The following is an 18,045-nucleotide window of genomic DNA, read 5'->3' on the forward strand; positions in this document are numbered from 1 at the left end:
CACCAAATATACTAGCCCTATTACTTATAGTATCTGAGATATGGACTTGACCACCAAAACTTAACCTTGTTCACTGATCCATGAAATGAGGTCGAGGTCAAGTGAAAACTGTCTAACAGGCATGAGGACCTTGCAAGGTACGCACATACCAAATATAGTTATCCTATTACTTATAATAAGAGAGAATTCAACATTACACAAATTTTGAACTTTTTTTTCAAGTGGTCACTGAACCATGAAAATGAGGTCAAGGACATTGGACATGTGACTGACTGAAAATTCGTAACATGAGGCATCTATATACAAAAGAGGGACAGTCAAACTCATAAATCTAAAACAAACTGACAACGCCATGGCTAAAAATAAAAAAGACAAACAGAAAAACAATAGTACACACGACACAACATAGAAAACTAAAGAATAAACAACACGAACCCCACCAAAAACTAGAGGTGATCTCAGGTGCTCCGGAAGGGTAAGCAGATCCTGCTCCACATGTGGCACCCGTCGTGTTGCTTTAGTGATTACAAATCCGGTAAATAGTCTAATTCGGTAGGTCATATTCATGAAAGGGAAGGGGATTGTAGTTACGACGTAAGGAACATATCCGATATCATTTGTGAAACGGTTATTCCATAACGGTCAACCAACTCGTGATGGCGTCCGTAAAATTTACGAAGGGATGATTTCAACTTCACCATTTTCAAAGTATGAAGCATCCAGGTCTTTCACCTTCTAAAATATAAACCTTTTAAGAAGTTAGCTAACACCGCCGCCGCCGCCGTCGCCGGATCACTATCCCTATGTCGAGCTTTCTGCAACAAAAGTTGCAGGCTCGACAAAAACCAAAGCATTTAGAGAAAATCTGACGTTGGGTAATATTGATTATCAGGTCAAGATCTATCTGCCCTGAAATTTTCAGATGAATCAGACAACCCGTTTTTGGGTTGCTGCCCCTGAATTGATAATTTTAAGGAAATTTTGCTGTTTTTGTTTATTATCTTGAATGTAATTATAGATAGAAATAAACTGTAAACAGCAATAATGTTCAGCAAAGTAAGATCTTCAATTAAGACAATTTCACCAAAATTGTCAATCGACCCCTTAAGGAGTTATTGCCCTTTAAAGACTTTTTTTACAATTTGTTCATCATGTTGACTTACTTTAAAAAATCTTCTCCTTTGAAACTGCTGTATCAATTTCAGCCAAACTTAGGCTAAATGAGTTTCAGAGTATCTAGTATAAATTTTATATTTTATTTCCTTGTATGTCAAGAAACATAGCTCCTATGGCTAAAATAGAACATAGGAGAAAATGATTATTTTTTTTGGCTTTTGAAGAAAATAGGACGATCCAAAAAACATTTAAATAAATTGAAAAGCCAAAATAATCATTGATGAGAGATTTAACCAAAAGAATTAAGGTGAGCGATTCAGGCTCTTGAGAGCCTCTTGTTTTATTTGGTCGGGTTGTTGTCTCTTTGACACATTCCCCATTTCCATTCTCAATTTTATCATGTGATACCCGCATATTATACCTACACGAACTGGAAAGCTTCTTCGGCGTAGCTTTAGAACTGACTGTACCAATGCTCAAATCTTACCAACATAGTAATAGACGCACAGTTAACTCGCTATGTGCTTGTGGTTGTAGATGCAAATGCACTGACAATTGCTTTATGGTAGAATATATAACCCGGCAGCAAACTGTGCTATGCTTTGCATGCTCAAAGTCCAGCAAGCGTAAAGGTCAGCGATTGTTGCCAATGTACACCCCACAGGGAGTACATTTATTTATTTTTTATATTCCCAAACCAAGTGTATATAGACTTTTTAAAAAACTTATTCATTACGTAGTGCTCCTTTGAAGGAGGGATTTTCTATTACAGATACAGATTGGCCGTATACGTAATCTAGTCCGGTAAGGACTTCAATTTTCTTATGCATGTAGAATTTCCGGTAAAATTCCAAGGAGAATGTAAACAACTGTTTGAACATACATCATCTTAACTTCTTATTTGCAAAAAAGAACAATGTGCCAAAGCATGCAACTATACTTTGCTGTCCTTAGAATAGGTCTTTACACTGTACGTGAATATCTTTTTACGAAAGCACCTGTTTTTCAGGTTTTTTTAACATGTTTATTAAAGGTCTTTTACTTTTTTGGGGGTTTAAAATAATTTATCCACATCAAGCTCCATAAAGATATACATACATACGATACATGTATATATGATGTGAAGTCCTATGACATAGAAATCTGCAACATTAAATATTTATCGATTTTCAACATTTATATTCTGAAATTTTCCTATTTACATAATATGATGCAGGCATTACCTGTAAAGTGGGTCTCATTGGGGTCTAAGCGTGATGCGGGATTGCTGATTTTTCGTAAACTGAAAGTCAAATTATTGTGTCATGAAAACGGGAAATGAGGTCTTGCAGGACCCCGGAAATGACAAAAAAATGAGAATTGCTTACGCACATACATGTAGTGTGAGCGGGATACATGAATCTAACAAAACAGTAAGCGAGATCCGGGATTGGAATCCCCCAATGAGACCCCCTGTAAATGAGGACGAAGTCTGTTATGATTTTTTTTTTAAATCAAACATGTAATAGGGTTCTTGGACAGAATAAAAGGATTCGTCAAGTTTAAGATGCTTTATTCATACGACATAGATAAATTAATCCTGAAAGTACACAAATAACAAAACGTAAATACATAGACAGTACAGTGTACAAAGGGATATAACTCTAAATCATAAAACTGAAAGTACATGTATAAAATACGATAAACTAGCTCTTTTCTGTAAGAATACAACCAATACGATTTAAGTGAATATATTATAAATATATGAATTCAATCAAACTCAAATATCAACCAAGTCAGGAATAAGTGCTACATTATGTCCAATCATGTTACGCTACTCATTCATAGATTTATGAATGAACTATAATGTCTTACTATAATGTTTACGTGTAATAATTGACATACATGTACAGGTAACTACTATTCAGAAGACACAAACAATACATACACACTGTATACTGAACTAAAATTAAATAGACAAACACAGACAATAGGGTAAACTAAAAATACATGTAACACTGATCTTACCATGTATATGGTACAAAGGTCTATCTCCGTATTTGGAAACATCACTAGATCAATAGAATATGAAGATATTCTGGTCCTGTTAAAAATACAAATATAACCTACATAAGTCTAATGAACTAACTATATCAGCATAGCATTTATAAACAATAAGTAAGACGTTCAGTAGACATTGCTTTAGACCTTTTATAATAATAAAATAATTGTACCAATACATGTATCATTAATATATCTATGATATATTATTTCTCTGAGTTCATGAAAATACTTCTTTAAAATAAAATATCTATCATTAAGCACAATCATTCTGACTTATTCAAAATACATTTTCTCTCAGATTCAAACTAAAGGAATACTGTGCAAATATTAAAGACTAAGAAATATTAGTAACTGACCTGATTAATATGGAATAAGTGTCCAGAATATTAAACTATATAACTATTTAAATATGGCTGCTACATGTAAAGCTTTCTCTCAAGGTATATCAAAAAGAGTGGCAAAAACTATGAACTTAATGACTGTGACCAATAGTAGACAAGATAATATGACACATGACTGACTGACTAATGAACCAGAAAAATAGAGTAGAACTGTACTAAGATATAAGAGAATAGAAGAATTGATGAACTCTTAATAAACATATAATAAAACTACTAATTAACATGATTAATATTAATTATTCTAAAAGAAAATAAATATTAATGCTAAACACTCTACCACAAACATGTTTTAAAAAAGAGAAACGGAAATACCGTAACGTTTCTGATTTTGGTTCTGTTGTTAGGGATTTTAGTTGTGACGTTATTTAAATTTTCCCGATTTAAAAAAAAAAAATTTTTTTTATTGAATTTTCTACTGTTACAAGGGACTTCATCCCCATATTATTGATTGCAAAAGCCAAAACCAGCAAATATAAAACAAACATTTTTGTGTGACAAGACTGCTTCTCTTAGTCTTAAAACATGTCATAGATACTTAGTCAGCTAAAAACAATTGATCCAAGGAATTACTTCTTTAGCTCAGTCACTTGGAGCACTGCCTTGTAACACAGTAGTCCTAGGTTCTAGTCCAGGTGGAGACAAAATGATTTTGTAATGAAAAATCATGCTCTCAAGTTACTTCATATATATAGCCCCAAAAAAGTGTAGCTTTATTATTATCATATTCATTAAGCATTACATTCCGTACATGAGGAAAAGGACATACATGTAGCAGCTAAATACTGATCATGCAAAAGAATCCTTAAATAAAAGTTTATAAAAAGTATTAATACTAAACATATATCCTTCGAATGAATGTTAAAAGGATTTTGACCAGTCTAACTCACCGAGTACATTTTATACAGAATGACAGATCATCAAATTAATAATATTTGGAGGAAATCAATTTTTGATAACTGGAACGCTAATCTGATTATTCATGCCTTGTTTGATTGAATTACCTCCCTTTTATTACAGTTACCACTGCTGAAAATATCAAATCACATTCCTTGTTCTATCTGAATTACAATGTAGCTCCCTTATCCTACAGTTACCACTGCTGAAAATACCAAATCAAATTGTATCTTATTCATGAAATGCTTTGTGCACTGATCAACTGCATCTTCTTCATTACAATGATAGGTGTCCACATTGCTAGATTTGGAATACATGGCTTTGTCAGATATTTTAGACTTAGAAGTCTGAATGTCCATGGCCATTTGATATCTTTTGCTGCTCTTATAAAGCACATTTAAAGAGAAGAAAAATCCTTTATCTGACTGTTTTTCCTGAATTTTTCAATTAATTGCAAATTCAAAGATGGGAAGTGAAAATTCAACTGTTATTTACATACATGTAGAATAAACTACAGTGTATGTTGTAGTATAAACCAAACTTAATATTAGAGGACACACAATTAATGTTCTGACAACAATGAAGCTAATTAAGCACTAAATTTCTGACATATTTTGCCAACAAAAGATGAAATGTTGGGGCAAAAATAAATTTTCGAAATCTTTTGGATGATTTAAGATTTTAAAGACAAGTTTGAGTGAAATGGAGATGTTTTGGTAAGGTGGAAGCATTTGAGAGTTTGATATGTACATGTTTGTCATGTGACTTGTTACCTTAGCTGTATTTGGCAAAATGTTTGGGAACTTTTGGTCCTCTATAGTCTATACTCTTCAATTCATACTTTATTTGGCCTTTTAATTTTTTTTATTTGAGCTTCGAATTCACTGATGAGTCTTATTAGCAAAACCTGTGTATGGCATAATGGTAAATTTGAATCCTGGTATCTATGATGAGTTTATTTACATCTACTTCATTTGAAATCTGTAAGATAGTTATCTCATTGGGAATCATACCACATCTCCTTATTTTTAAAAGTATACAAATGTCTATAAACATAACTACATTACTCTAAATATCAGCACAACAATATTTCATCTGCAAACTTGCAGAAGCAAATTTTTCTTCTTTCCTTGCCTTATTTTGAACTTGATGTTGGTCTCTGACATTCTCAGTAATGACTTTTTTTTTATTTATCTGAATTTCATACACAAGATAATTTTTAATTAAATTGTAATTGATATACAAAATGTATTATAATTTCTTTACATTTTTTAAAATAATTTTTTTTTTAGTGCTAGATATTTAGTTGGTTAGTTTCTCACAAGAACCTTAGTAAAACTTAAACAACTTTTAATTTCAAATGTTACTTTAATTATAATTTTTTACTCATATGAATTGAACAACATAAAAAGAACATTATTTACATATGGCCCTTTATACTATTGTAAAATCCAAACATTGTAGCGCACCGCGCGAATGAGCACTTCTCTTTCAAATCTCACCACTTCTCCCTATCAGTTTCAAAAAGAGAAGTCACTTCTTCCTATAATTCTGAAGTAGTGTGAGCCCTGAATGTGTATAGCTTTTGGCTATGTTACAGAGTAACAGGTGTTATGATAACTTTATTGAAGTTCCTATACAGGATAAAAGGTGGTAGATACAATGTACCCAAGCATTTTCCTGAATATATGCTGACATCTCTGTTGTTATCCAATCACAAAATTGACACGTTTGTAATCATAGGTTTGAAGGTTTGAACATTGTTTTCAATTTAGACTTGTATATATATATATATTTCTAAAACAGCTTGTAATTATGCAGGGTTCTCAATAAGGACTTTTGAAGGCGAGTTCAGGCCTGAGGGACTCGTCATTTTTAGCCATGGTGAGTCCAACATTAGACGAAGATATTCTATTGCAATAAAATGTATTATTTTAGTCTCCATCATGCCCATGACCTAATAGATTAATGCATTGACATTAAATTCAGATTACTTTTAAACTTTTGCTTTAAAATGATGATATATGTCTTCAGTTTTTACAAAATATTTCAATCTTGATGCATCTTTGGACTCAACAGTTTTATAAATGGTGAGTCCAGACAGATTTTCATGAGTTTAGGACTCATGGACTCGCCTTAGTGATAACCCTGATTATGTAATCAAAAAATTTTCTAAGAATATGTTGTTAAATCATTGTTCGCATGCTGATGAAATGATCATTAATTTGTTTTACACCTACAGGTATTATTATTAAAATAATTTTACTGATAATTAATTTATCAACTTTTCTTTTCATATCTGAGTTATTTTTCCATACATAGAACTTAATCAATAACCTTAGATAAATTATATAGACTCTGTTAAGTAGGTTTCATTAAAAAAAATATATTAGTCACTATTGAATCTCTATTTAGATTTAAACTTATTTTAAGATTACAAATGTGTAGGTGTAACTGTAGGAAAAATAGAATTAAAAACACCAAAGACAAAAGGTAGATTAAAGTCAAAGCAAAAATTGAACTACACATGTACAAATGTACATGTAATCAGGTAATAATTATACCATCTTTTCTCAGAATAAAATGGTAATGAGTACACATGCAATGGATCTTGAATACAAATAGCATAAGTAGTTTGAAAACTCAACACGGTTAACTATTAATTTATTTCGTAGATAGTGCGACATCATAAGTCTCCATATAATTGATAAGATTAAATTGATTGTACATGTAACTAAATTTATAAATAACAATACTGTAAGGATTAGGGTAAAATATCCTGTTTGTAACAAGTTTTCTGCATGAACAGCCAAAACAGGATGTAGATGCATAAGACATGTTTAGTTTTATATGTATAAAACAATTAAGAATAAAATCAATATAGAAACCAATCAAAACAATTTATCAAAGAATCTTACTTGTACAATGCTAAATTGAAAATCTTTATGGAAGTGTTTATTCAAAGGAGCAATAAGCTTATACAGAGCATATCTAAGGTTGACCAAACTTCCAAAATAAATCTATATATATTAATGAAAGAATTTGATAAAGATTTTCTAAAAATTGTTGTAGCTAAATCTCTGGTTGATGATATACATGTATCAATACACTGGCATAGAGAACAAATTATAAAATATTAAGGGAAAATATAAGTAAATTCATGGTTAAAGTTTTAACTTTAGGAAAACAGCTTACAGCGCTTTAAGCTTAAAAGATCTTTTAAATATTGATCTAGTTTAATGAAAGAAACAAAGGTAGAAGATCCCATTTTGATATATGCATTTTAAGCTGATTTTTGAAGGAAAAATAGATTATTGATTTGGGGATGTATTAAAGGTTTGCTTTCATTCTGACAGCCTCTTGTTAAAACTTGATTGGGATTGCTTATGTATGTGATTTCTGAATTTTATATAACTGATTATTTTTGCTAATTTTGTGTATATGCTTACATCTTTTTATTATTGCCTTCAACATTAATTGCCTAAAATACAAAATGAAGATTAAAGTTTTAAGGGAATATTTCCTATAAGAGTAGATTTATAAGTTATTTCATTTAAATTATTTGTACATGTTATCTTGCTGATAATTTTTGCTGTCCCCACTTTTGTCTTTATCTATCCACATATATAATTGTTTAAAGAAGTAACTTAAATGCCTCAAATTGGCTCCTATTCATATTCAAGGCCAGTTTCAGCTATAAAGGAGGATTGAAAATTTTGATCATATTGAGGACATATATGTAGATTTTGAGATGCTGGTCTTTTTTTTAAAAATTTATGATCCATTTATGGGCATTTTGTTGTTTCGTCTATGCATCCAGTTGTCCTTCTGTTCGTCCGTCCGTTGGCCCCTCTTCAGGTTAAAGTATTTGGTCAAGGTAGTTTTTGATGAAGTTGAGGTCCAATCAACTTGTTCCCTTTGATATGATCTTTCTTATTGGAACACCCAATTACAGTTTTGACCCCAATTTCAGTCCACTGAACATAGAAAATGATAGTTGGCTATCCATGTATTATGGACATATTCTTGTTTTTACAGTAGCTCTCTGTATATTAAGATAGAAAGCTTAATAACATTTTCATGATTAGCTGAAAGGTGGAAAGTTTATCCTCAGGTATCTATTTTTCTGACCTTTATAGCAAATGTAAATATCACAAACTTTTGACCTTTTGATATAAAACAATAGGTAAATATCCTACAGAGGTGTGAAAAGATCTTAAGATCTACAGCCAATAATCATTCACCCTTAAAAACTCTGACATTTATAAAATATCGATTGGATTTTGATGACTCATTATAATACTGGTATATTATATACATGTATATGTGCAAATTGTTATATTGGTAATCATACCACATCTCCATATTTTATAAAGATGGACAGTGGAAAAGAAAGTCTCATTGACATTCTAGATTTAGAGGTAAACATGTATAAACTCTATTGTATAATCAATTATCAGATTAATTTACACACCTACAGCATACATGTAAATTTTGAAATTTACAAAATGTTTTGATGTGACATTTGCCTGTATTTCATCAGTTTGTGATTTGGGTTATCTTTTCTACATGAACTTTTGTGTATACTAATATGTTTGGTGATTGTGTTAAGTGTATGGCCACAATTTATTGTACTTTGTTATTGATTTATACACCAAACCCAATATGTCAGAAGAGGTCAGTATTATATTTAAGAGATCTCTATTTCATCTGTAAATGTTTTTGCATAGCTATTGTAATATAAATATGTTCATTGAGTATATATATTTTCAGTTATTCAGAAGAATATGTGGGAAGGCCCCTGCAGCCCCTAAACCAACCTTCTCTGTGTTATGTCTGGGTCTAGCTAACTCAGGGAAAAGTACAATACTCACCTTACTCAGTGGAGAAAATGCTGATGGTATAAGGCCAACTGTAGGTAAGTGTTATCATATGTACATGTAGATTCACAGTATAAAGGACAAGGTATGATAAAGGCTGTTTCTGGCCCCCCTTTTTCCAGAATTTTGAAACTTTGAAGTTGGAACCCATCCCGTCGTTGGAATGAACTGCAGAATCTCCTCATCCACATAGCACCTCATTTTATTGTGCTATGTGGTCAAATCTGTGCAAACTATGACCTTAAAAGGCCATGAATGACGAAAAGAGTAAAAAATCTACAATTTAATCATGTTTGGAGACAAAATTTGACAACAGCGCCAACGTAGACCATCCTAAAATTTTCAACCATCAACTCTACTCTTATGTATGATTCATTGAAAAAATATCATGGATTGGTGGTGTAAAAAATGTACATTGGTGTTCAAGTCTTCAATTTAACAAAGATGCTAAATTTTAGACCTCATTAGGATGAAATTACAAAATTTTGAACCGTTGCTAGGCAATATTTTTGTTGCTAGGTTGTTGCTAAGCATTTATTAAACTGAAATTGACTTGACTATTCATTTGCAAATGGAATTTATTTTTAAACAAACAATTCTATCTTAAGTAATACTAGTTGTAATGATAAAACAATTCAGAAGTGATGATTTTGCTATTTAATAAAACCATTGCTAAGCAACTTTCCTTTCACCGGAACACAAATTTGTTTTTAATTTTGTTTAGTTTCGATACAAAGGCTATCAATGATTTATACATAAACTTATTCCGGTGGAGCCAAACACGCCCCTTGTCATACCTTGTCCTTTGTCACTGATGTATTACTATGTTGCACAATATGTAGGCTTCCTCAATACAAAAAAAAACTGAACACCTCAAAAAAGTCCAAAAGTGGCATTAAAACACCAACAATCAATCAATCTATCTGGGCACTCAAACCTCCTCCACCAATAAAACACTTAATTAAAGCCATTAAATTATGAAATTGGTGTAATCACCAACAATTAATCAATCCAATAAGTTCTTGACTTTTATAATGTTATTTTGCTTTGCAATGAGTTTTGTATGAATACCCAGATCACCATCAGTCTACAGGTGTGCTTTTTTTATATGGTGAGATATCAATATATTGTAGGTAAATCAATATTTTTTCTTTACATTATAGGTTTCAGTATCAAAGCTTTGATGTTTGCTGACTGTTTCGTAGATGTCAAAGAACTTGGAGGTTGGTAAATTCTATTCTCAAAATACAGGAAACTGTTTAATAATTGTTGAAATTTATAGGAGGAAAGTGAGTAAGATTTGGACAGATAGATTAATAAAAAGAATTTTACACTTGATACGTTTGTTTTTGTATAGTACTAGTAAAATGTTTTAGAATTCCCCAAAAGGTTGTGTGTGATAATATACAATGAAACTATAAAATAAGGATTTAAGGTCCTTGGTTTCAAAATATCATGCTATTTAAAAGACTTTCACAAATATTCACTTAAAAAGCAGGAAAATGTAGGGTCCATATCCTTGTTTTTGAGATATGATCAGTCGTAAATTTGGAAGGAAAGATTTAAAAAAAAAAAGGCTTTTAAACCTGTATGTAATAAAATTACGAAAAGAAAATTAGTGGCTGGCAGGTTGGAACTACATTAGGATTATGAATAAACATGTATGATAAAAAGTCAAATGGAAGAGTAGTAAACATCCTTAAAAGATGTTAAAGAAAGTTTAAAATTACATTTTTTTCATAAGAGATCATCCTACATTTACTTCATACATTTCAAAGGATCATCTTGTTTGAAATAATGAGGAACTATGCTATATCTGAATTAAATTAAATTTTAAATTCATTGTAGGAAGTGACAATGTTAGAATGTACTGGAACAAATATTTTTGTGGAGCTCAGGCAGTTATATTTGTAATAGATAGTGCTGGTAGTAAAGAGAGTATGGAAACTGCTAATGCAGAACTACACAAAGCTTTAGCAGATCCAGAGCTGGATGGTCTCCCTTTGTTAGTGTTAGGCAATCACCAAGATAAAGAGGGTGCAAGAAGTAAAGAACAGGTATTACAATTATTTAAATGTGGGATTATTACCTCCAAATGGGTAAATATCAAATGAGACCTTTAATATACTGTGCAAATTATTAAAATTTCCATTTTATGGAACATATTATATTTCTCAATTGGTATGGCGTGGTTTGTGCATCATGAATAGTTATAAATGTCTTGTCTGAATTAATTATGACTAGCCTTAAATAAAATAATGTTTCATAGAAATTCAAAATTATGTATAGTCTTTTGAATATACAATAGAAAAATATTATAAAAATAATAAAGATATGATTGTCACTATAATTTTTTTTCCCTGGTCACATGTGTTTCAACATTTAGCAAAGGATAGCAAATGGCAGCTAGTTTTAGGCCTTTTTCCTTAGTAGTAAAAAAATATATTATGAACAGCATAAAAATAATCCATTTTATTGTGTGAATAACCATTATTACTTGATTATTAGATTACCAAAGAATTGGAGCTTGGTCTACAGTCAACTGCTCGGAAGTGGATAATTCATACTTGTTCAATGAAAAATAAAGATGAAATAATGGCAGCTTTTCAAGATTTCAACAAATTACTTTTAGAAATGAAAGAAAAAGAAGAAAGGGAAGATAAGACAGAAGAACAAGATGGAGAATTCAGCAAGATTTGATTGGACACAATCATTTTAATCTTTTTATTCTGTATTTAATTGAACCTTTATTTATACACCTTACAAATCAGAACAATAATTTACAATCAATTGTAAAAAATAACTGTGTTACCCACTTTTAAAGAAATTTGTTATTAATATTAATATAGTTTCTTTTATTTGAAAAGAAATCACATTTTGGCTTTACTTCAGTTCATTTTGGTTATACAAATACAGGTTCACCACACTTGTTTTAAAGGAAATAAAAATAGAAACCTGGCCTGTGAAAAGTGCTTATATATATTTTAACAGAAGAAATTAACAAGAGAGAAAGTTTAGGTTATGATACTATTGTTATTATATTTTGTTTATGAACACAGATGATTATAAGGAATAATGAGTACACTCACATTTTTCTTAGTTTTCCGTCCAAGTTTATTTATATTTTTTATATCTCAGACGATCATATCTCATGTTGTACATAATACATTTCAATTCTATTTATTTCAATATTCCATTCATCATTCAACAAATTTTATTGTAACTTTTAAAGGCCTAGTTTCATTACATTGCATTCAGGGAGCTTCAGTTGGTAAAGGATATTACAAAACTGCTGTCATATTTTGATTATTGAAACATCACATTACATAGATATTTCATGAGAATCCCTTATTTAATTGAGAGACAAAAATCATGAGGATTTCCAAAATTATGTTTATTCCCTATAAACATCCAACTTCTATGACTGCACTTGCTTGCCATGATAACTTTTCACCATTGCATAGGAAAAAAAGTAAAGAGAAGCTTGATTCAATTCGTAATTTCAAGGTTATAGCATAAAAAGGTCGTTATAATTTGAATGCTCTCTTTGTAAGTTTAAATATATTTTATTGTCCAAAAACATTGACAATGGGATTATACACAAGTTTTGTAATTTAGAAGTCTTCTTCATTACATACAAATAATAAATATTTGTAAGAATAAAATACCTGGGAATAAAATCATTTACAATATTGAAATGGAGAAATAAAATAAACAAGATTTTAACCCCTTTGTTATTTTATAGGGTTGTAATAGCATTGATTGTGCTTATTGAATGTGTACTGTGATTGAATGCTTTATTTAGATATAAAAGTACTTATATAAATCATTACATTTTCGTTACAATTATCCGCTGTTATTGTAAACTTAAGTTTTCCTCCCATCATGTTTACTTTTGCCTTATACAGGAATATTGCTATAAAATATTGTGTACCTTGGCAGCTGATTAATATATATAATACAACTTATTTATATGTTTCATGATTGTCTTAATTGTATATGAAAGATTAGTTTTGTGTGACTAAATAGTTAGTAATGTTACAATTCCAAGGAAATTGTTTTAAAATTTGTTTTTCTCTTCAATGTAAATGAAGAACTCTCTTAAACAATTTGTTGGAGAATTTTCGTTTTAGAATGTCTTTAGTTTTTAAAATAAAGTTACCTACTAATGTTATGTAAAAGAATGGTGATTTGTTAGAATAAGCCTTGTTATAAAAAGTATATACTATTGCACTAATATTAGTCCTTTGACATGATGACAAAAGACTTTATTTAACAAAAGCTTCTGTAGGTATGGCTTGCTTGTAGGAAAATCTTCATAATTACAAATATATTTGAAATCATTGCAAACCCTACTATCATGAAGCAACCACAGCACAAATGATAGGGAGGAGTTTCAGAGATTTATAGATTTCTTTACATAGAGGATACATATCTACGTGTTACTGTTACAATATGGTTTGTTAATGCAGGGGAAAAAGGCTTGAAAAGTAGATCTGAATTTTTGTATGTTGTGTTTTAATTGAATATATTATATAGTAGAGGTTAGAATTGGGTTTTAGTTTTGTTATATTTGATAGAAAGTATAGATTTATTTGAGATTCATTAGAAAATAAAAGTTGTAATAAATGTTAAAAGATTTCAATTCTTTTGAACCCATTCCATTTGTTTTAAATATCAGTGCTATGTTCTAGTTGATAAGAATCGGAGGATATTTGCACTTTTTAATGAGACACAATTTAAAGCCACTTCAGAATTATCCCTTTGTTTAAGTTTTTGTATTCTTTGTATGTATTCAGGGTAAGATACCATAAAATAATGTTGGCCTTACAGGAGCTATGCATGTTATATATGAAAAGAGAGGACACAGTATGATGTGAATATAAAATAGATGTTCTATAAAATTCAAATTCAGCAATATGATATTCATGACCGTTGTTTCTGTGTGGTTATATCTGGTTTGCTATTTATATCTCTATAGTATCTTAAACTTGTTATTTCAACACTTTTTGATGAATATATCATAACGAAAACTCACATGAAAATTTATTATCTAAATCACAATCACTGAATGGTTGATAAAAAGTTCCAACACAAAATATATAATTTGAAACCCTTCATATACTTCCATGCATAATGACACCCAAAATAGATCAAGTAGAAATTCACAAATAAATCTCGTTTGCCATTACTCTGAACCTTGACAAGAGATATTTGATTTTCTTTTCTTTTAAAATACACAGATGTCTGTAAACAGGTTTATCTTGGCAGGTGTGCCAATGGTATTCTGATATAAAACTTTTATGAGGAACTAAAACTTAGATAAAACATACGTTATTCTTATCATTAATCATAAGGAATCTGGAAAAAAAACCTTTTACAGTTATGAAATGAGTTTTAATGTCATAACAACAAAAATCAAATGTAAAATTGCTCATGGCTTTAAACTTCAATATCATAGATCAAATTTAAAGAATAAATCGAAGTCCTGGTTCGGCATCCATATTAAAAGATTACAGGGACATCCAAAAGCTATCGTGCAGGAAAAAATAATCGCTGTAAAAAAAAAACTAAGAAAAACTAAAGTGCACACCACTAAACACAGCACAACAGGAAAACAATATCTACAGTAACCAAACCAAGGGTTAAATTCGGGTTTTCCTGAAGGAAATGAGGTCACTATCAGTGAATAAACTCACCATAGATACCAGGATTGAAATTTTGTCTTTGCGCCAGATGCGCGTTTCGTCCACAAAAGACAGTGACTCAAGAAAAAAAGAAGTTAAAAGGCCAAATAAAGTACGAAGTTGAAGAGCAGTAAGGACTAATAATTTCTAAAAGATTTGTCAAAAACAACTAAGGTAATCTATTCCTGAGGTAGAAAAGCCTTTGTATTTTAAAATTTCAAAGTTTTGTAAACAGTTAATTTATAAGGATTACCATATCAATGATAATTCATGTCAACACAGAAGTGTTGACTACTATGCTTGTAATACCCTTGGGGAATAAAACTCCACCAGCAGTTGCATCGGGCCAGTAGTTGTAAATAAACTCATCAAAGATACCAGGGTTGAAATTTTGTCTGCGCCAGTCGCTCGTTTCGTCCAAAATAGACTCATCAGTGACGCTCGAATAAAAAAGTTAAAAAGACAAGTAAGTATGAAGTTGAAGAACATTGGGAACAATTCCTAAACGTTTTGCAAAATATAACCAAATATCATAGTTATTCCATAATGCCCGCGTCACACTGTCCCGATTTTTACGCCGATGGCAACACGATTATGGAAATTTTCAAAATCGGGACTGATCGTATTCAGATCGGGCTATTCGTTGTGTCATCTTTAACCATCGTAGAACCATCGGCCACTTTTTCTAGCCATCGGGGACAACTTCGGGAAGGGTTCTAAATTTTTTAACATGTTAAAAAATCCCCGAAGGTGCGCCCGATGTTTATGGTTCGTATTGAGTTCGTATCACCATCATCAACATCGTAATGTCACCGGGAATGCATCTTTGAACATCGTATTGCATTCGTGTTTCCATCGTTTCCATCGGGCAGTTTTGACATAACGATGTCTACACGAATGAATCACGAAATTAACCGAAGGTCTTACGATGGCAACATGACTTCGTGAAGACCTCGTAATCCCGTCGTGATGCCATCGAATATAAGTACGAAGGTGACAAGATGGAACTACGACGGCAATAAATCCAGCTATATGTAAGTTAATTTTCGCGCTTAAATATTAATTCAAATGGAACAAGAAGAGCAGGTATTACAGGCTCAGGATTTACTTTTACAAATAAAATATTATTTTTTGTCAATTTTTCATATCAAATAACATAATAAAAATCATAAACGCGCCTCGTATACCAACACTGCAGGTACACGTATATAGGGAAACCAACTTTTTCTTCATTATTTTGATTTTTTATGTATCGTCTGAGTTGTTGTCCCACGAATGTTTACTCCATAAACATTTTGTTTTCTATATGTCATATTTTGCCGCATTTGTTGCTTTCCCCACATCCTTCCTTTAGTCTATATTATTATGATATTCTCCTGGAAAGAGCTCTTTTTGAAGAGGGATCAACGAACCCATTACCTTACCTTTAAGATAGATCAGTAAAGTTAACATGGGCATACTTATGGGTGATTATTCAGACTAGTGCACACATTTTACAGTTCAAACAAGGCAATGCCGAGCGTGGCATCCCATCGTATGTAACATATTAGGGACAAATATGGACACTATATTTGTATATGACACATGCAGAAAAAGGTAAATTGAATACGCATATTTGATACATAAACTATTTTTTTTAGAAATCAACCAAATTATTCTGTAACTGGAAATACCCACGGTCTTCCGTCTTATGATTAAACCAAAAAATTAAATGTACAATATAATATATATTCAATATTGATCAAACAATTTAAAACGCGTGATGCCTTCGGTATATAATTTAAATGCATCGTAAGCTGTACACGACGTCTTTTAGACATCGTATGGCCATCGCGCCATCATTGTAATCCATCGTGTAGCCTTCGTGATCCATCTTGTAGGCTTCGGATGAGATATGAAGCTCAAATAACGTCTTCGGTTAACCTTCGTATGCCCATCTTTTGCTATCGTATATACTTTCGGCACCCTCGTATAGACTTCGTTATTCATCGTACTTGCTTCGGTCACTTTTGGGTATTTCAACGAGATCGGGACCAACTTCGTACGAACTTACAATTTTCGCATTCGGGTGTCCATCGTATATAAAAATCGGGACAGTGTGACGCGGGCATAACGGTCAATTAAATTATGATGGCGTCAGTGAAACTTACCCTTATAAAATGCAAGCCCTAGTATACCGTATCAACTAGTAAATATATACAAAAGTCAAAAACAAGTCCAGCTTCTATATTTGTGTACCTCCTCAGATCTATGTCCTATCATTTATTGCGTCATAGACATCAATTATCTTTTTTCATTCTTTTCTCATTCTCATATCTGTTTACTTTCAAAAAGTCATGCTCTGCCTATGTATTGACGTCATAATTATCAAAATGTCATCTAGGATATTGAAATTTAAACACTTTTTGAGTTATTGCAAAATAATTATGTGAAATAAACAGATATACGGCAATGCCATATACACACACGAAATCCATAATGTTCCCCACAAAACCTGCATCCACATCATTTTGAAAATCTTAGGACTGTATTTCAAATGAACTTCTAAATATGGCTAACTTTTGGTTTGTTGCTCTCATCGTATACACTTGGTTTTAATTCAACATTTAACAGCTCTTATTTTGTTCTTGTCATAAAACATTAAAAGACCCAAGACTTAAAAAATATCTGTTACTGAATATTTAAATATAAAAGCTGTTTTTATACTTAAAGAATCAGAATTTAGACAAAATTAACAGTTACAAATGTTCCTTTTATTCAGTTGGTTAGTAAAAAGTGTCAAATAAGCTACGAATCCTAAACAGCTAAAACGATAAAATATATCATATACTTTGTGTCATTTGTTATTGTTTTTTTTTTTTCATGAGCTTTTCTTCCAAACTGATAGAGCAATTATTTACAGTTTGTTCTTATGTTGTTATACCACGGTTTACAAATACAGGGTGCGAGCGACCTACATAGTAGATTGAAGGGGGCCCCCTATTGAATGTACGTTTACAGTTCATTTGAAAATTTTATTATATA

The 18,045-nt window shown here is 31.2% G+C and overlaps 1 protein-coding gene across 1 annotated transcript; it reads left to right on the top strand.

Moving 5' to 3' along the window:
• The first annotated feature begins 1,889 nt into the window (after positions 1-1,889).
• On the top strand, positions 1,890-13,971 carry LOC139521081 (ADP-ribosylation factor-like protein 15). Its single transcript, XM_071314343.1, has 5 exons — positions 1,890-2,086; positions 9,228-9,372; positions 10,498-10,557; positions 11,183-11,391; positions 11,843-13,971. The coding sequence occupies exons 1-5, from the start codon at positions 2,033-2,035 to the stop codon at positions 12,032-12,034; spliced, it is 660 nt and encodes a 219-aa protein (XP_071170444.1). The 5' UTR covers positions 1,890-2,032; the 3' UTR covers positions 12,035-13,971.
• The last annotated feature ends 4,074 nt before the right edge of the window (positions 13,972-18,045 follow it).

This window comes from Mytilus edulis, chromosome 4 (assembly GCF_963676685.1).
Source record: "Mytilus edulis chromosome 4, xbMytEdul2.2, whole genome shotgun sequence".
Classification (NCBI taxonomy): domain Eukaryota; kingdom Metazoa; phylum Mollusca; class Bivalvia; order Mytilida; family Mytilidae; genus Mytilus; species Mytilus edulis.